Here is a 20513-nt window from a genome sequence, read left to right as displayed (position 1 = left end):
TGTACTTTTTGGCTGGTGGTTTAGTCCCTGGGACCTCTGGGGGTTTCTGGTTGGTTGATATTGTTCTTCCTATGAGGTTATAAACCCCTTCGGCTCCTTCAGTCCTTCCCCTAACTCCGTCATTGGGGTCCCCATGCTTAGTCTGATGGTAGGCTGTGAGCATCCACTTTTCTATTTTTCAGGCTCTGGCAGAGCCTCTCAGGAGACAGCTATATCAGACTCTTGTCAGCATGCACTTCTTACAATCAGCAATATTGTCTGGGTTTAATGTCTGCATATGGGATGAATCTCCAGATGGGGCAGTCTCTTCATGGCCTTTTATTCAGTTTCTGCTACACTCTTGTTGTTATTGTTGTTGTTATTGTTGTTGTTGTTTTTTGTTTATTTTGTTTTGTTTGTCTTTTTATTGGATATTTTCTTTATTTACATTTTAATTGTTTTCCCCTTTCCAGGTCTCCCCTTCAGAAACCCCCTATCCCATCCCGCCGCTCCCTGTGCCAATATGAGGTTGCTCCCTTACCCACCCTCACACTCCTGCCTCCCTGCCTGGGCATTCCCCTACACTAGGACATAGAACACCTTTAGGCCCAAGGGCTGCTTCTCCCACTGACTTCCAACAAGGCCATCCTCTGCCACATAGTGGCTGGAGCCACGGGTCCCTCAATGTGTACTTTTTGGTTGGTGTTTTAGTCCTCAGGAACTCCTGTGGTTCTGGCAAGTTGACACTGTTGCTTCCCCCACGGGGCTGCAAACCCTCTCTTCTCCTTCAGTCCCTTCTCCAACTCCTCCATCAGGGACTCCAAGCTCAGTGCAATGGTTGGCTGGGAACATCTGCTTCTGTATTTGTCAGGCTCTGGCACAGCCTCTCAGGAAATACCCATTACAGGCTCCAGTCAGCAAGTACTTCCCTATATCCACAACAGTATCCTGGTTTGGTGATTGTACATGGGATGGAGCCCCAGTTTGGGGCAGTTTTTAGATGGCCTTTCCTTCAGTCTCTGTTTGACATTGGGTATTCCAAACTTTTGGTCTAATATCCACTTATCAGTGAGTGTACACCATGGGTGTTTTTTTTTTTTTTTTTTTTTTTTTTTTTGTTGCTGTAGCTGTATTTCTTTGAGACAGGAGAAATTCTGGGTTAAAAATTTGGAGATGAGTGGGTGGCCCCATCTCCCAAATGGGGCTGTGCCTAACCTCTGGATACGGTCTCTACAGTTTCTTCCTACCTTTTGTTGGGTATTTCAGCTAATGTCATGCCCATTGCATCCTGGGAGCCTCTTGCTTTCCTGGCATTTGGGACTTTCTGATGGCTACCCCCAGTTTTCCATGCCCCATTGCTACATACCTCTGTTCAACTTCTTGACCCTCTGTACATCTCCCCTGTCTCCTCCCATACCTCATCCTGTCTCCCCTTTTCCCCTCTTGCTCCTCTCTTCACCCTCAAGACCCTCCAATCCTCTACCTCCTGTGATTACTTTGTTCTTCCTTCTAAGTAGGACTGAAGTATCCCCTTTTGATCTACCTTCTTCTTGAGTTTCATATGGTCTGTGTGTTGTATTGTGGGTATTCTGAGTTTTTGTCTAATATCCACTTATCAATGAGTATATAACATGTGTTCTTTTGTGACAGTGTTACCTTACTCAGGATTATATTTTGTAGATCCATGCATTTGCCTGCAAATTTCATGAATTCATTGTTTTTAATAGCTGAGTAATATTCCATTGTGTAAATGTACCACATTTTCTGTATCCATTCCTCTGTTGAAGGACATATGGGTTGTTTTCAGCGTCTGGCTACTATAAATAAGGCTGCTATGAACATAGTGGAGCATATGTCCTTGTTATATGTTGGACCATCTTTTGGATAAATACCCAGAAGTGGTCCTCAGGTAGTACTATGTTTAATTTTCGGAGAAACCTCCAGACTGATTTCCAGAGTGGTTGTACCAACTTGCAATCCCACCAGCAATAGAGGAATGTTCCTCTTTCTCCAAGTCCTTGCCAGCATCTGCTGTCACCTGAGTTTTTTATCTTGGCCATTCTAACTCGTATGAGGTAGAATCTCAAAGCTTCCTACCCTCTCCCTATCTATTCAATATAGCAGTAGAAGTTCTGGCCAAAGCAATTAGACAACAAAAGGAGATCAAAAAGATATAAACTGGAAAGGAAGGAGTCAAAATACCACTATTTGCAGATGATATGTTAATATAATTAAGTGACCTCAAAAATTCGACCAGAGATCTCCTACAGCTGATAAACAACTTCAGCAAAGTGTCTAGATATAAAATTAGCTTAAACTAATTGATAGCCTTCCTCTACTCAAAAGATAAAAGAACTGAGAAAGAAATTAGGGAAATGACACCCTTCACAATAGTCAAAAATAACGTAAAATATCTTGGTGTTATTCTAACCAAGGAAGTGAAAGATGTGTATGACAAGAACTTCATGTCTCTGAAAAAAGAAATCAAAGAAGATCTCGGAAGATGGAAAGATCTCCCATGTTCATGGATTGGCAGGATTAATATAATAAAAATGGCCATCTTGTCGAAAGCAATATACAGAATCAATGCAATCCCCCATCAAAATTCTACCTTAATTCTTCATAGATTTAGAAAAAACAATTTGCAAATTTATTTGGGATAACAAACCCAGGAGAGTGAAAACTAATCTCAACAATATGAGAACTTCTGGGGGAATTACTATCCCTGTCCTCAAGCTGTACTACAGAGCTATACTATTGTGATAAGAAAAACAAAACAAAACAAAACAAAACAAACCTTCATGGTAATGATACAGAGATAGGCAGGCAGATCAATGGAATAGAATTGAAGACTCAGAAATGAACCCACACACCTATGGTCACTTGATCTTTGACAAAGAAGCTAAAATCATCCAGTGGTAAAAAGACAGCTTTTCCAACTAGTGCTGGTTCAGCTGGCTGTTAGCATGTAGAAGAATGCAAATTGATCTATTCTTATCTCCCTGTACAAAGCTCAAATCCAAGTGGATCAAGTACCTCCATATAAAACTAGATACACTGAATCTAATAGAATAGACAGTGGGGAAGAGCCTTGAATAGACGTCTTATGCTCTAAGATCCACAATAGACAAATGGGACCTCATAAAATTGAAAAGCTTCTGTAAGGCAAAGGACACTGTCAATAGGACAAAATGGCAACCAATATATTGAGAAAAGATCTTTCCCAATCCTACATCAGATAGAGAGCTAATATCCAATATATACAACGAAATCAAGAAGTTAGACTCCAGAGAACCAAATAACCCTATTAAAAATGGGACACAGAGCTAAACAAAGAATTCTCAACTGAAGAATCTTGAAAGGCCAAGAAACACTTAAAGAAATGTTCAACATCCTTACTCAGGAAAATGCAAATCAAAATGACCCTGAGATTCCACATCCTTCTTTCTTTTAAATTTCCCAAAGTTCTTTAATTTCTTTGCGTAATAAGCCAGTTTTAATTTAAATATTATTTCTATCTCATATGTATTGTTAGAGTATAGGAATGATGACCCACAATATTTTTATTAAATAAAATATTACCTTAATAGTACTGTAAAGTTAAGATTAAAACCCTGTATATTCTAATAAAATACCAAAGCTAGTATATTTAAAGATATTCTAGCCAAAGCATATGTTTAAAATATGATGACATCTTTACATTATCCTATTATGTTAATTTTAACTAAAGCAATTAATCTAGCATATGGCATTTAGAATTTTAAATATTTCCCTTCTCAAATATATGGCTTCATAATTTGTAAATCTTTATAAACTTATTTTTGTAGCAAAATACTAGATCACCATTAAATAACTGAATGGTTTTTCGAGTGCCGTGAACATGTGATCTGACATGAGTAATCTCTTGAGAAGAGAGAAACATGCTCGGGTTATCGATCATGTTCAGTAGAGACCCCCTTGGACCAACACTAGAAGTGGGCTGAAGGTTGGGCCGAGATGATCTTGCAGAGATGAGGGTAGGGTTGTTTAAAAGGTGTCTAACATGTTCCTGGCATATTAACAAGAAATGAGGGTAGAAGCTGAGCTGATTGTCATGTATGATTTACTAACAAATAAACTGAACTTGAGGCTTTTGGTAAAGTCTGCCACTACAGTTAATGGCCGAATTCCAGCAAGGGCAGGAAGATGCATGTGCTGTTTTGAACACAAAACATGCACAGGGATCAGAAGTCATGGAAATGTATATGCAATTAGTTCTGAGCAAAGACTAATGCATTTGAGGCAGAGCTTTGATGGGCCACTGGTCAGGAAAGATTCTACCAGCAAAACAGATGTAGTCCAAGCCCAGCTGTGAGGAGGTTATTCTACCAGCACACTCACACTCACAGACTCACTCATTATGAGAGACCAAACTGGCAAGATGAGAAAAGCAGCGGGAAAACTTTTGTCAGCAAAGCAAAAGGGAAGAACCAGGAAAAGAGCCCTGTACCTTAACACTGCCATGCTATTTACCCAGTCAGCAGAAACAGTTTGGCTTTTAGATCATATCAATTTGTTCTCTTGTGTCTGAGGTTTTCTTCATGAATGTGGTTGTCACATTCATGAGGATAAAAATATTCAATCATTGGGTGCTTAATAAATACTAAATTGATAGAAATTGCCTAAACCATTTGTAAAAGGAAAATAAAAAATAAAGTAAGGTGTAGCTAGGTCTCCTTAATATATGCAGCCTGCTGTAAACTTGAACATTTGTTTTAGAGATAAATTTGTATTTATTTTTCACAACTCATGATAATGGCATTTATAATTTGTTTTCCAGATTTAAATTATAGTAAAAGTACATAGCATTTAATCAACTTACAAAGAACCGAAACCTGATGGATACAAAATTCTTGGGTTTGTATGTTAAACATTTCCATTATAAAGAGATTAAAAAATTAATATAAAAAAAATAAATAATTCATTGTTACTTTAATTTTTTTCAATCCTTATTTTTAATGATGGTTCTTAAATGCTTTAACCATCCTTGTAGCCCACCACCCACCAGAGATAGTGAAAAAGAGAGGATACAGGTGGTGGGGGGGTGGAATGAGGGATGGGAGAGAAGTGGACCTATTTGGAAAGATTCTTTGGAGCAACTCCAATCTTGTTGTCTGGAAACCTGCAGTTCAGTTCACAAGTCAGCAATGGCAACTCATACACTATCAAATTCACAGATATATCAGCAGTCCAGTTTGGTGGAGTCGGGATAGCAAACATGAATCAACAGTGGTGGCACAAAGAAAGCCAGACCTGAGCCTTCACTCAAGTCAGCAAGAGGAACCAGGAGGAACACCAAAAGTTCTCAGACTTTGCCTCTCTCAGGGAATCAAGATCAGCAAAAACAAGAGACCAACAAGCATTGCACAGCTAGCTCTCTAAGCAAGCTTACCCCAGTCATTGTCCATCAAGTTCTATTTATAGCCCCCAACATCACATGTCCTCCAAGGGTCTTGCCTCAGCGTGTGTCTTACCTCAGTACATCCATCTGCCTCAGCTGACATTACTCTTCATCACGTGTCCTTTCATGTGCTCGATTTAGCAAAACATCCTTTCACCTGTGTCTGCTTCAGCTAAACATTCATTCGTATGTTTGCACTAGCAAAACACCATCCAATCCACTTTCCAAAGAACTCCTAAGTTTCCACTTCAATTCATAATAAACCTGGAAAAAAAATAACAAAGTGATTTTTTTTATTTCATTATTAAAGTTCATTGATAAAAATTACTTTCAAGTATTTCTCACTCCCATTAAAGCTTAAATTCCTAACCTTTTTAACCAAATTTAAATGCAAAGAAATATTAGAACCTAAAAATATTAGGAGACATGCAATCAGATGGATCACCATGATCCTGATTAAAAAAAAAAAAACAAAATAATAGTAAGCCAACTAATAAGTATAAGAAAATTATCTTGTACAATAATTGGTCTCAAAACAGATAACATCTGTTTTGAGAAACCAGAGTATGTGGAATATTCATCTGCTGGTCAAATGGCATGTCAAGGTCTCTAAGAAGTATTAGATTTACTTCCAGGAGCTAAAATCTATCATTAGCTTTAGGACGAAAATTATCATTTAAAATCCATGAGAATTGAATACAGATTAATGTGGAATAAATTTAATCTAAAACGGGTTCTCAGATGACACAAATATTTAATATTAGTTTCTGTTTCCAAAATAACTTGAAATTTATATAAAAAAAATTAGGAAGAGCTCAAGGGCCACCAGAATAACAAGTCCACATGTGGGTTCTCCAGTTCTCTAATAATGTCCTTTATAACAAAGGACCAGGCCAAGACCACCTTCTCTCCACCCTCCTACTTTTCTGGTCCCTGCAAAGCAAAACTAGATTCTGGATTGCTTGTCAGAGCTCATCATCTCTGAGTAGCTCAAGTTAGCCTCTGTAGATAGAACTTGTTTTCTTTGGTCTGACATTACAAAGAAATGCAAATGAATTTTTGCAGAAACACTGAAGTCTGTGTTTATTCTCCTACTTTGCATCCTGTCAAATAACCTACAGTGTCCATTGGTCCTAGCAGTATAGTAATGCTTTTGATAGTTTGGTGACAAATCAGTCTCACAAGTTTCTCACCTGTAAACTGATGAATCTTGCTGTTTCTATGACACCCTTTAAAAGCCAGCATCTCACTATGTAGCTCTGACTGACTTAGAACTTGCAAACTTGACCAGGCTGTCCTTGAACTCAGATACATGTGCCTGTCTCCACAGTCATGGCATTGAGGTTAAAGCTGTACAGCCACATGTGCAGCTCCAATGGCTGTTCTAAAGAGACCTCGGGGTCTATGGTCTCTGATCCAGCTTTTATTGCAGCCTCTACTGACATCTACCGCCTAACTCATTACTAATACGAGGGTTGTCAAAGGATGACTTTCAAACTCCATTATCCTTTTACATTGTAAGTTACCAGGCTGTAAAGAGAGGTCTCTCTGATCTTTTCCATATGTATTAATTCACTTTACATATTCATTTATGCATAGATTTGGATTTTACTTAATATTTCCCATCATTTTTAACAATTGATAAAATATAAATTTTATTCTCAAATTGTGAAATTGGGCAGCAATAACTGCTTCATGTCATTCTGAAACAGCTCTGCAATTCTTTCTCTAATTCCTACCATGTCACTAGTTTTTCATACAATATTCTAAACTCATTATATGTTTTTCCTGCCCAAATCTCATCAGCTGTCGTTTCTCTATGGGACCCTAGTCTTGATGAACCACATCTGGTATGTAGGAGTATGCATTCCTTCTTAGACTGTTTCTCTTTAGATGGTAGGAACCAACTATGTTTTGACCAAATCCACTTCAATCTAAATTGACTTGTATTATCTAGCTATGTATATAGAAAACCACAAATTCACACTCATGAATTAAATTCCTACCGAAGCCCACAGAGTACATGCAGTATTTCTCACGTTCTGAATTTATACCTCTGTCTGTACCATTGAGACCAGACTCATTCTATCCTCCATGTATTAATGTATTGACACAATTAACATATACCACACCCACTGTCCCAACCACACAAGGTAATGTCTTCCTTGCTCCTTTTAACTCCATGTTACTTGTAAACAGCCCCTCATGCCCTTCCTAGGGCTCTTGGTCTGCTGCTGCTGCTGAATATATTTTTGAATGTTTTACTCCGAAAGCTTGAATAGGCAGTGATTGGTAAACATTTGATTCATTCTTCCAGGCTTTCGCTGTAGTGCTCTCCCAGCCTCTCGTTAAACTCTCTAACATCCTTTAACTTTAAAACATATAATAGAAAAACAGTGTTCCTCAGCCATTTAAATTCCAAACCCTTGTGCCTACTGTCTTTTTTTTCTTATTCTGTTCAATCAGATTAACAATATAACTTGCAACTGTTTACATTGGCATTGTAATGTCAGAACAAATGTCAGCATGTTTTTCGCTGATGTATTTCTGAATTTAATTTTCAAAGCCTTGAACATACACTGAATGACTTTGTCAGTGTGAAGAATAAACTGAATGGACTTCAAGTCAGGTAAAGTGTTATTATCTCCTAAACATAGAGCAGAAAGCTGAACCTAAGAGTAAAGAACCAAACAGTTATAGTATAGGCACAGGGATCCAGGGGGTGTGTGAGGGTGCTTTCCCAGATTAACTCAAGACTGAGAATGATCCAGATCCATGTGGTCATTATAACACATTGTTAGCTTGTAGAACTCAAGAATGTTTTCATCCAGCTCAGTAATCATAACCCATATGTAAATATTCTGCAGTCTTTTCTTTTTTCCACTCAGTTAGAGCTGGTTCAGAGTGGGAGTAGAGTATTCTAGAGGCAATCAATAATATAACTATAATGTGATAACTCCATCTTGAAGATGGAGTTAAGGTTTTATCCTTTTTTTCCCATGATTATTCATTTCTTTTACATGCATAAAGTGCACCTCTCTTCTGAAGTCCAAAGTTGTGTTTCATTAGATTATCTGTGTGTAAGCTTTCGAGCCTTGCTTAAGTCAAGCCAGACTGAAATCACTGGTCTGTATTGTTTTAGAAATCAGGTTGGGCACTTTTTGGTAATTCCAAGACCTACTGATTTCCCACAACTCTTTGATCTTCATTTATTTGTTCAGCCACATTGAGTTATTTCCTTCTCTTCCTCCTTCTCTTCTTCTTAATAGGTAGTCCATGTTTTCAATTTCTTTTATTCCCACCATAAGGTATAGTCTAAAAGGTTTTTTATTTTTATTTTTATTTTTATTTTTATTTTTACTTTTTTGCATTTATGCTCTCTGACTATTTTAGTACATATTGGTCAAAGTTGTTGGCGTTACTGTTAATGTCAATGTCCAAAAAATTAAAATCAATGGGATCCCTGATGTTTTTCATTTGTTTTCTGATGAAGAAGAATATCATATCACCACATTTAGGAGAAGTGGAGATAAGAAGAAAAGGAGTTCAAGGCCATGTTTCTAAAATACAAAGAGTTCTAGAAAAATGCCTTTGTGGATAAATGTGTCTGCTGCTAAGTTTGGCAATCTGAGCTTGGTCCCCAGGATCCATATAATAGAAGGAAAGAGGACTGGAGAGGTGGCTCAGTGGTTAAGAGCACAGACTGCTCTTCCAGAGGTCCTGAGTTCAATTCCCAGCAACCACATGGTGGCTCACAACCATCTATAATATGATCTGATGCCCTCTTCTGGTGTGCCAGAAGAGAACGACAGTGTACTCACATCCATTAAATAAACAAACAAACAAACAAATAAATAGTAGAAGGAAAGAACTGATTTCACAAACTGTCCTTCGACCTCAATATATACAACATGGTATGGTTATAACACATACACACACACACACACACACAAGCACACACACAGGCACAGGCAAACACACACATGCACACATACACACACACTGAAAATACAATTTTTTTAAAAAGCAATGACATAAAAGATAAATAATAAATGCTTCAAAATAGTCATTTAATAGAAAGTCCATCTATATTCTCATAGAGATAAGCAGCCATGAGCTCCTAACCTACTAAGCAAAATACCTCTAAGAGCATAAGAAATGCTCTTGTTTGGGGTCTGGAAGTGTATGGGGTAGCTGCTGAGAAAGTCTTTTCTTTCATGGATTGTTTCCTAGCGCATTACCTCACATATGTCTGAGGCCTTGGCAAAGATTTCACCATCATATTTCCTTGTCTTCACTAGATGATATTTCTTGGTATGTGATCATTGTTTTAGAAGCAATTTCTTCATTCATACATTGCCCACTGTCTGAGTAAAATGGAATGAAGACAAATTTTGCTGTGAGATGCATCGAGCCCTGGCTTCTTTATAGCTAAGAGTTGGTTTTAGCTTGTGTTTGTCAATGTTCACCACTAGGAGAAGGTACCGAAACTGAACAACTTGAAGGAAAAAAAGTCATATTACACTCATTGCTTCACAGGCTTCTGTCCCTGGTGGCCTGGCAACTCACTTGGAATTCTGCTAAGGCCAGCTTGCCTTACTCTTCTATCTAGTACTCTCCCCAGTCTGTGAGAGGGTACTATCCACACTCACATTGGGTCTTCCTCTCTCTGAAAAAGTCCTCCCAGACACAGCAATGTTCTGCTCACACTAATCAATTTGACAGGCAGATTGAATTGGCTTAGTAAATAACACTTTCAATAATATCCTGAGATACCCTTGACTAGCTTATTAAGTATTTCTTTTCATTTTTGTGTTACCATAGCCACTGTATTGGATAATCTTGTGTCAACCTGACACAAGCTAAACTCTGAAAGAAAGGAACTTCAAATAAGAAAATGTTTCCATTAGATAGGGCTTGTAGGCAAGCCTGTGGAGCATTTTCTTAATCAGTGATTGATGACAGAGGGCCAAGGCCATTGTGGGTGGTACCATCCCTGAGTTAGTGGTCCTAGGTTCTATAAGAAAGCAGACTGAGTAAGCTATGTGGAGCAAGCCAGTAAGCCACACTCTTCCATGGCCTCTGCATCAGCTCCTGCTTCCAGCTTCCTGCCATGTTTCACTTCATGCACTGGTTTCCTTAGATGATGGACAATAATTTGGTAGTGTAAGCCAATTAAGCTCTTTCCTCTCCCAGTTACTTTGATCATAATGTTTCATTTGGTAGTTCTAACTATGACAGAGAGCAATGCTGATAAACTTTGCCCTACAGTGTATTAAGGATCCCATGTGCTTTCATTTCCAGGGCCATTTCTATTTCTTTCCTTTATGTTGTTACCAACTGCCTCCCCATGACATATCAGGCTTTTACCAGTAGTTCTTTGAATGCTCTTTATGCTAACTCACACTTCCCTTTGGGGGTTTTATAGTAATTTGTTTCTAGCAAGAGGTTATTTATTCATCTTATTGTTAAGTACCAATAACCCAGTCTTCACCCCACCCCCATCCATGTCACACAACATATTTGCAGTCATGGAATTTTTTTACTATCTCTCATAGGCCTCCCCACAACACTGCCTCATGGCCAAAATGAGGAATTTCACATATCAGATGTGAAATGGGCCGTGAAAGTCACAAACTTACCCCACTTGAGTTCTGTTGTCTATAGAAACTATCATCCAAACTCAGGGTCCAAAGATGCTACAGAAGCATGTGAATGCTTACATACAAGAGCCAATGGAATCTTTCTTAAAAGTATTAAGGATAATGGTAGAAAAAGGTCTATGTATTAGGGATAATATAGTGGCTATTCCTATAACTATCTTTGCTAGCATATATCTCATGTAGGAGCATGAAAAGATACAATTTCCGACTCCAAATGTATGAAGACTAATCAGAACAATGCTGTGAGTGGATGCTGAAGTCTGGTTTTGGGAACTTAATCACACCCTGTTGAAAGCAATGAGCATTTATGCAGCTGTTCTGTCTCACAAGAGTTCTCATGAAGATAACTACTCATTTCAAAATCCACCCAAGTTTATGTGGATGTGTAGACTCCTAAGTAGCCCCAAAAGCTGAACCCAATGATAGCCTTGCTAAGAACAGTCACAAAAGTTGCAGCTGTGTATTTTCTGCCTGCTGAGTTTTGACATTAAAATCCACTCCATTTTATCATGATTAAACAAGTGGAAATCCCATTGTATGTATACAATTATTCTTGGTAGACTACTTATTGAAAAATCAGCATTTTTGTAAAGGGACTAAGTCAATGACAAGAAAAATTGATGTGTACCTCTGAAATGAAACATTAAAGAAAATTTAAATGATGGTTTTTAGAAGTTACATATTGATACTTGTTAAGGAAGTGAGAGAAGAGCTTTTTATTGTAGTAAACTATAACTATAGCTAATCAAATATCCTTATTTTAAAGAATTATTTAATAACCAACTTCTGTTTTTTTCAATATTCACTTTTTTATTCATTTAATGGCATTTTTATATATTGACTGTCTTTGCCAACCATATAGTATTAGAAAGAATGAATTAGTAAATAGGTTAAAACTAATGAGTACAGTTTAAATTTGCCAATAGGCAAATTTGGATTGAGGAACACTCAGGACCATACCTACTCCAACAAGGCGACACATTCTAATCTTTCCCAAATAGTTCCACCAAATTTGGAAATAAGCACTCAAATACATGAACATATAGGGCCATTCAACTCCTTCTCCCAAACCTAACTCTCACTTAAAACTATCTCTCATTCTCAAGCACTTCTCTACTAGATCAGCAAAAATCAAAGAAACACCATTACTAGTCAGATGGCTGTGCCCAGTCAAATGGCTGAGAGGTCAAATAAAGCATGTTGAATTCCCATTGTGACCTTTTTGTTCTTTCTGTTTTGCAGGATTTCTGAACCACATGAACAATGCCAGTCACTCTGCCCTTCAGCCATCATTCCAAGGATGCATGCAGCTCATCCAAGTAGATGACCAGCTTGTAAATTTATATGAAGTGGCACAGAGGAAGCCAGGAAGCTTTGCTAATGTCACCATTGACATGTGTGCCATCATAGACAGGTAAGCCATTTGTTCATCTTACATTAAGTGTTATAGACCTCACACATTCATATTCTTGTTGGAAATAAGGAAAGACATAAACATAAAATATAAACATAAATACAAAAACTGGGCTTATGAATGGTTGCTGTTTGGAATGCCTACATATTTGTGATATCATCAAAGACAACATTTATATATGTATACGTGTGTGTAGTGTTTTGTGTATATATTTATGTATATATATATAATGTGCTTGGTACATGTGTCTGTGTGTCTGTGCATGTATATGTATATATCTGTATATATGTGTATCACAGAGTATATGTGTATATATGTCTCTGTGTACATATATAGCATGGCATTGTGCAGTCAGTACTGCAAACAGCAACTTGACAATGGTAGGAACCTCAGTTGTCCTTAGCTGTCAGTGTTACATTTTCTACAATGCTTCCAAGGAGCGGATTTTCTTTTTTTCTCAGTCTCAGTTCTTTGTCCTTTCTGAAGACCAATTATTTTTTGCCAGATGTAATCATAAGAGACTCATGCTAAATGAAAGTAGACTGACACAGGCTACTTAGAAAAAATTCTTCTTGTAAAACATATATATATATATATATATATATATATATATATATATATATATGTTTTTATATAATAAATTAATGTTTATTGGGTTTTGAAAATATAGGAAGAAACTTTCTTTTCATGTTTGACAGCTTCAAACATTTATATAATTTTTAGTTGTTTTCTCCCCTACTCCCTCTTTTCCCACTTCCTATCCCACTAATACTCTTCTTCTCTGCAAGTCTCCCTCCTACTCTCATGCCTTCTTCTGCATGTGAATTCACACAGACTAAAAAAGCAAAATGCTGCTCTGAAATATGATTAGTATCACATACAATTTCCTAAATCCTAAATCCTCCACTTCTAAAGTTTGCTTTGCATTAGAGCTCAAGACATTTCCCGTTGAGATACTTTGTCTCATGTAATTACATGAGAAAAAACTACATGTAATTACAAGTTAATGCTAAACTAGTGAATTAACTCAGCTATCTCAGCCAGTTTCAGATCTTTTGAGAATGGTTTATCTTACACTGAAAACTAATTTCATTAATTTCATATTTTATAAGAGGAAAGTTCATGAAAACTGCCTTTAATTTTTGAAATAAGACAGGCTGAGAGAAACATCTCAGCAGTTAGGAGTCCTTCCTGTTCTTTCAGGGGACCTGAGTTCAGTTCCCAGTACACATTTCAGTTAACTCACAATGTCTATAGCTTTAGCTCCAAGAAATCTGATGTCCTCTTGTGACATATATACATATACACACAGTCACAAACACATAAAAATAAATAGACAAAAGAAGACAAGAAGACAATGCTTATGCCTCAGTTTGACCTCTCTTCATGCAGAGTTCAAAGTTTCTAAGTGTTTAGTGACAATCCTCAGGGAACCATTAAAGACAGCTAATGTATCCCACAAATACCAAAAATGTTCAAATATGAAGCAAATTCAATTTTCTATCATCTTAAGTTGGAAGTCAGGCAAATGGGACCTTACACTTCATAGTGGCTATGGCTTATGTTGGCTATAGAACATAACTTTTTAAAGTCTGGATGTATTTACAACAAAAGAAAGAGGAACAACTGTTTATGTTATGCCTGTGAGAGTGTTGCTACTACAGCGTTCATGTATAAATAGAACAGAAAACAATTTTGGCAGAAATATTTCCCTAATTTGGGAGACAGTCATAATATATTAGCCATTATTTCTGTTTGAGGTACATGATAGTAATAACCAGAGAAAGTAAAAGATGAATAATTCAGAGACCCTTTTTTTCTGACATTAGATGGTTTGACATCTACATGTTTTCTATAAAATCATATTACATTTCTTCTAGTTACACAAATATTGAAATCATTAATACCTGGTTCTTTTTCTATGTCAGTGGCTTTACTGAGACAGTAACTTCAGTGGAACTGCCTACACTCAGCTTTGTACATGAGAAGTATTGCTCTTTCATTTTAAACATCACATCCAAAGATGTCCTGTTTAAAGTGTTTCTTGCAGAGGAAGGACAGATGATGTTGAACTTTTTATGCAATTTCTGTAAAGAAGATAGAAGTGTGTTGTTGTCCCACAAAGTGTGAATGAGATTTGAGTAAAAAATAAAGACTACCCATGATCATGATCATGGCAAGGAAGAGTGTGGGGAAGATTCTGAGAACATACATTTCCACATTTGGCAGCTTTGTGCTAGACTGAGCCTGTCTCTGTTTATATTCTTTGCTTTCTGAAATAGTCCAAATAATCACTTGGAATGACAACTGTATTAGTTGGTTGGCTTGTTGCTATAATAAAATACCTGTTGAAGTCAATGTAAGAAAGGAAGTGTTTTTTCAACTCACAATTCTCGAGATAGAGCCAGTCCACTGTGAAGGTGAGATCTAGTACCAGGAGGTGTTGCTCATGTGTCAGGAAACAGAGAAGAGAATGCTGGTACCCAATGTTCCTTCTCTGCTGAATTTAGTCTTAATTTAGAGACCAGGTCATAGAATGTCACTGCCCACATGTGGGTCTTCTACCTTAGTTAACCTAATCCACTTCACATCATGAAAAACATTTTCTGTTCCATATCATTTTTAAGGGCAAAAAAAGTATGCAAATCTAATGTCAATTGGTTAGATCAACTCCTTTATTGATGTAAAATGTTCCCAGTTAAAAATTCTAAACTATAGTGTCCCATGTGTATCTTACGTGTTATATAGGTCGTGTTCATTTCATTCAAATTCATTGAAGAGCTGCTGACAACATGACCCTAGCACTCTGCCTTTCCAGATGAGGGAATGGACAGTCTTAGCCTCTACTCCAGCAGCTGCAATGTGAAAACGCATCTCTGTAACATCTGCTTGCTAGCGGATGCTCTACAGCTTCCCCATATACACCAATTTATCATCCATTTGCCCAAATTCTCCCTAAGGAAGTAAATCCTGACTCATGCTTCCCCTTTCAAACTCTAGCCAGACTTATTAGAGTTATTTTTAAAGGGGGTGAGGGTAAAAATGAGAACACAGAGTAAGAAAATAGAAGAGCTGTCGTAGTAATTCTGCTGGATTTCTACACTCTCTGAGTATGTCAGCAGCTGCTGTAATGGTATATTATGAGAAGCCAGGGAAGTGGATGGGGAGGATGATTGAATGTTCCAGAAAAGTCTACTGAAATTTCTTTCTTTGTGTGGACATTTGCATGTTTCTTGGTCCATGTTTTCTGAAAGGAGCACTGAATCATGAAAATATTCATTTGGCCAGACTGTAGGCCCATACACTTACTGCATGCTTTCTGACTACATGAAATGCCCAGATCTGTTCTCTGAACCAAAATAAATCAGTGAACAAAATGAAAGTCCATACATATGTGAAACTTACATTCTAGCAGAAGAGAACAAGGATAGACAGTAAACTACAGTTAAAAGTAAATAATACCATAAGTTAGAAGATTCTATGTTAAGTGAACAGAAGAAAACAGGGCAAGGGGAGCAGATTTATTAGATCCAGGTCTCCAGTGCAGTTACAACAGGGCTGCTCAGAGTGAAACTCACTAAAAAGAAGGCACTGAGAGCATACCAATGGCTTATCCAATGCCCAATGGTCAGTTCTGAAATTATACCCAGACAAGGAACATGACACAGATGGATACATACATATGTGTACACACACATACACACACACACAGAGAGAGAGAGAGAGAGAGAGAGAGTTAGAGTTGGGGTTGGTGTCCATGGCATGTAAAGAGAACAAGCAGAGCAATACATGGGAAGGCTTAGAATTAGGAAAAGAAAGGGGGAATTATGTAATTATATTATAATTTCAAAACATAAGATTATTTTTTGAAAAAAAAAAAAAAACCCAGCAATTTGGTCAAGACCTAAAAATCGTAAAATATTACTGGTTTAAGGAAAGAGTATTCCATGCACAAATGAGAGCTAGGTCATTGAAGATACCTGTATGATAGTAGATCTCAAGTAAGCCATGGTGAAAAGTTTGGAAGGGTGACAAAGGCAGCAAGAAAAGAGACAAGAGTGCTCCCAGAATCCAGCCCTTTCTAGCATGGTACTCCTTACCATAAGCCCAGAACTCAGAAAATAAGACAGGGGAGGCCTGAACTCAAAGACCATCTTTGACTATAGAGCAAGACCAAGTTTAAGCAAGTAAATATTTAAAACCCAGTTCCTGGAGGCTAATAATTTATTGTAAAGACTTATTTTCTATTCTGAGGGAGTTAAGGAGCCCTTGCAGGGTTCTGAATAGGACAATGAGACACGTTAATTTGTACTACAAGATGGTAGATTTGGCAGTGGAAGGAGAAAATATTGGTGGTAGGAGCCTTATCAGAAGACCATTTTCATAATATAGCAAATGATGTCTGATGCAAGGGGAAGCAAGGCATTCTCATTTCTGAAGATATTTAGCAGGTAGAGTCAGGAGGGTTTGTGATGTAGTATCTGAAGAATATGAGAGAAAGAAAAACTCATCCTTTGTAAGTAAAAGAACTTCCCCTTTCCAACAGTAGAGAAGGTTAATCAAGGGGAATGAAGAGAAAAGTCATAAATCCAGAATTGCCTCACAGGGGACACATCTTCTAGATGTGTGGGTAGAAATGTAAAAAACACAAAACAAACAAACAAAAAAATCCAAACAAACAAACAAACAAACCCAAAACAGTTGCATATATGTATATATGAGATATGTATCTTCGTATTACACATCAAAGCTTGGTGCCTGACAGTATCACATTAACTGCAGCAGGTCTCTGATGTTTTGCTTTTCATTTTAACCATCATTGCAGGAGTGGAGGTATTCTCAAGAGACACTAGTGCATCTCCTTTTGGCTCTCAGATTATAATGAAGTTGAGGTTTACCTAAGAATATTATGCTGGACAAAGGACAAGGCTAGGGCCCGTATTCCCAACCAAGAGGGAGCTATGTCTCCTGGAAAGAGATTCTACACTCTTATGACAACTTGCTGGAGAGGCTGTAGCATTGACAGTAAGGAGTCAGTGATATGCAGAACTCCTCCTTGATTAAGACTGTTTACTTATAACTACTCCTTCTCCTCTATTGAAACCCAAATCTCATGCTAAGTCCCCAAAGATTATGAGAGCGGCAGTACCTGGGCTTTCTCCTCTTTCCTGTGTGTCCATATCCAAAAAATCTTTTTCACCCCTGGCTCTTCAGTTACTATGTTTCTTTAATTAGCCTGTATAAGGCAGGGCATCCAAGCTTGGCTTGTGAGAGCTACCCTGGCCCAAGCTTTGTCCCTAAAACGTCAGCAGGCAACGATCACAGGATAGGAGCAAGAATTTCTGTCTGGACACTTGCCTTTCCATGATATTCTGCTTCTAAGTGCAAGGTTCCATGATTCACCAAAAGATGATACCCTGGATTCAAATATTATATAAACTCAAAGAGTGTTTCATTCAACAGAAGTCCAGCATGCTGGCGTCTCTCACGACAAGAATAGAGAGACTATCAAGAGAGCCCGCAGGCTTGATTTAAAGCACATGGGAGTTCTGGGTTAGATGAGCTTTAGCTTTCTCTCTCTCTAGGCATTTCAGAACAATTATTGGAAAATGAAGACTGGAGCCTGGGGTTTTTTCTATTAGTAATTGATTTGCCTGGGCTTCCTTGGACTTGCCCAGTTCTTAGGCCTAGTCTCCTTAACTGTCAATTTGAAGTCTGTCATGGAATCAGCCTAGCCTTCCCACAAGGAACAGGACTTTGCTCACACCTTTGATTACTAAACTAATCTCAGATAATGAAAACTGTACAACAGTTAAGCATTGTTCTTTGTTGCATCATTAACAAGTTTTATCCACCCGAGTGCCTTTGTACTGCTGACTTCTGATAATAAACATCTTTACCTGACTGACTTACTCTGATTTTCTTTCCAAAACCTTATAATAACCTAAACACAAGCACGTCCAGAAATAGCCAAAGTGAATTCACTCATTCTGTCTCTCCATTAAGAAGCATGAGGAGACCAGGAAGCAACTTAAACTGGGGGAGCAAAGGGGTAGGCATCAGAGAACTATCTAAGCATGGGTAGAAACTAGAGTAAGCCCTAAAATGTCCTGAATGACATTGGCCATCAATGGCAACTAGGAAAGTTACTACTATAGTATATGGTTCTCTTCAGACTTGTGAGTCCATGTGGAGTTACTGTTTTCTGTGGACACAACTGATAGAAAGAAGCAATGTTAAAATAGTTGATCAGAGCAGCCGGTGAGCATACTAGGCTTAGCAAGATGAATCTGCTCCATAAGTATGGTCCAGTTTGAAGGATGTGGTTTGTATCCTGAGCCTCCAGCCTGCCTTCAGCTCAGCTGCCAGGGGATGTGTTTTATTTTATCACCAGGAGGAACAGAGAAAGGACACTTTCTAGTTACCAAGAGATAAGCAGAAGTAAGCAGTTATATCCTTTGTTTTTCTAATCCAGATGTGTTCTCCTCCCCTTCCCCATTCTGCCACCCCTGTTTAAAACCTCCAATGATGCTTCAAGCTGAATGGCAAGAAGCCTCAGGTCAAGGTGCCTACATCATGTTTCTGTGAAAGCAAGCAAGCAAGCAAGCAAACAGAAATACCTCAGTCCATGTTTACTTATAGTAACATAAATCAAGTTTGGTTTTTCTAGGTGCTCAAAAGTTCTGTGTTGTTCATTGCTTTTCTGTTGCTATGTTAGAATACCCTGATTTTAAAAGCAAAACAAAAAACACAAAAATAAAACAGGTCACAAACAAACAAACAAAACAGCGTTGAAGAGAAAGGTTGCTCCTGTTCTCCTGCTCCTGCTCCTGCTCCTGCTCCTGCTCCTGCTCCTGCTCCTGCTCCTGCTCCTGCTCCTGCTCCTGCTCCTGCTCCTGCTCCTGCTCCTGCTCCTGCTCCTGCTCCTGCTCCTGCTCCTGCTCCTGCTCCTGCTCCTGCTCCTGCTCCTGCTCCTGCTCCTGCTCCTGCTCCTGCTCCTGCTCCTGCTCCTGCTCCTGCTCCTGCTCCTGCTCCTGCTCCTGCTCCTGCTCCTGCTCCTGCTCCTGCTCCTGCTCCTGCTCCTGCTCCTGCTCCTGCTCCTGCTCCTGCTCCTGCTCCTGCTCCTGCTCCTGCTCCTGCTCCTGCTCCTGCTCCTGCTCCTGCTCCTGCTCCTGCTCCTGCTCCTGCTCCTGCTCCTGCTCCTGCTCCTGCTCCTGCTCCTGCTCCTGCTCCTGCTCCTGCTCCTGCTCCTGCTCCTGCTCCTGCTCCTGCCCTGCTCCTGCTCCTGCTCCTGCTCCTGCTCCTGCTCTGGCCAGCTATTCCAGAGGGGAGCCAGTTTGTCATGCCCAGGGAAGACATGGCAACCAGAGCATGGAGGCCAGCTGATTGCATTTCACCTGCACATGGAAAGTGGAAAGGGAAAACAGGAACTATGGCCTCTCTATAGAACCACAAATGGCACCCCAGTGACAAACTTCCTTCAACAAAGCCCTATAACCTGACTAAAGGTTCTACAGCTTTTACAAACAGTGCCACAGCTGGGGACTAAGTATTCAAATACATGAGATGATATGGCGGACATTTCTGATCAAAGCACAATGCTGTCTGTCTTTCTTTCTATTCTGTACTTATAAAATAATCAACCCTGAATCATTCTTTTCTGAGAGTATGGGGAAACAAACTCCCAAGTTTGGAAATAGCAAAAGGAAACAGGACACTTTCATTTGAGATTCTGTTAAGTGGCTTCCCATTGATGTCTCTCAGAGGCTGGAACCTGGGGACTAAAAAGCCATTTAAAGGCCAAAGCAAACTTATTTTACTTCAACTAATAACTGCCTTTTAACAGGACTATATAAAGTACTAAAGGTGTTACAGCAGTAGAATGATGTTTGTTCTTTTTAGTGCACTTCCCTCCCATAAATTATAAAACAAAACCAGTAAATATTCTGGACCGAACAGAGTGGAAGCATAGAAATGAATGCCCCAAGTTAACCAAAGCTTGCGAAATTAGTCTCTC

General features: G+C 38.6%; 1 protein-coding gene across 1 annotated transcript in view; it reads left to right on the top strand.

Moving 5' to 3' along the window:
• The window catches only part of Cntnap2 (contactin associated protein 2), a 1965545-nt gene that overhangs the window by 1036164 nt on the left and 908868 nt on the right, over positions 1-20513 (top strand). Inside the window, exon 10 of the mRNA XM_034518882.2 lies at positions 12325-12496. Coding sequence (XP_034374773.1) covers positions 12325-12496 — 172 coding nt within the window. The remainder of the gene's footprint in view (positions 1-12324; positions 12497-20513) is intronic.

The sequence above is a fragment of the Arvicanthis niloticus genome, chromosome 15 (genome assembly GCF_011762505.2).
Source record: "Arvicanthis niloticus isolate mArvNil1 chromosome 15, mArvNil1.pat.X, whole genome shotgun sequence".
Classification (NCBI taxonomy): Eukaryota; Metazoa; Chordata; class Mammalia; order Rodentia; family Muridae; genus Arvicanthis; species Arvicanthis niloticus.
This window is presented reverse-complemented; position numbering and strand designations above follow the sequence as displayed.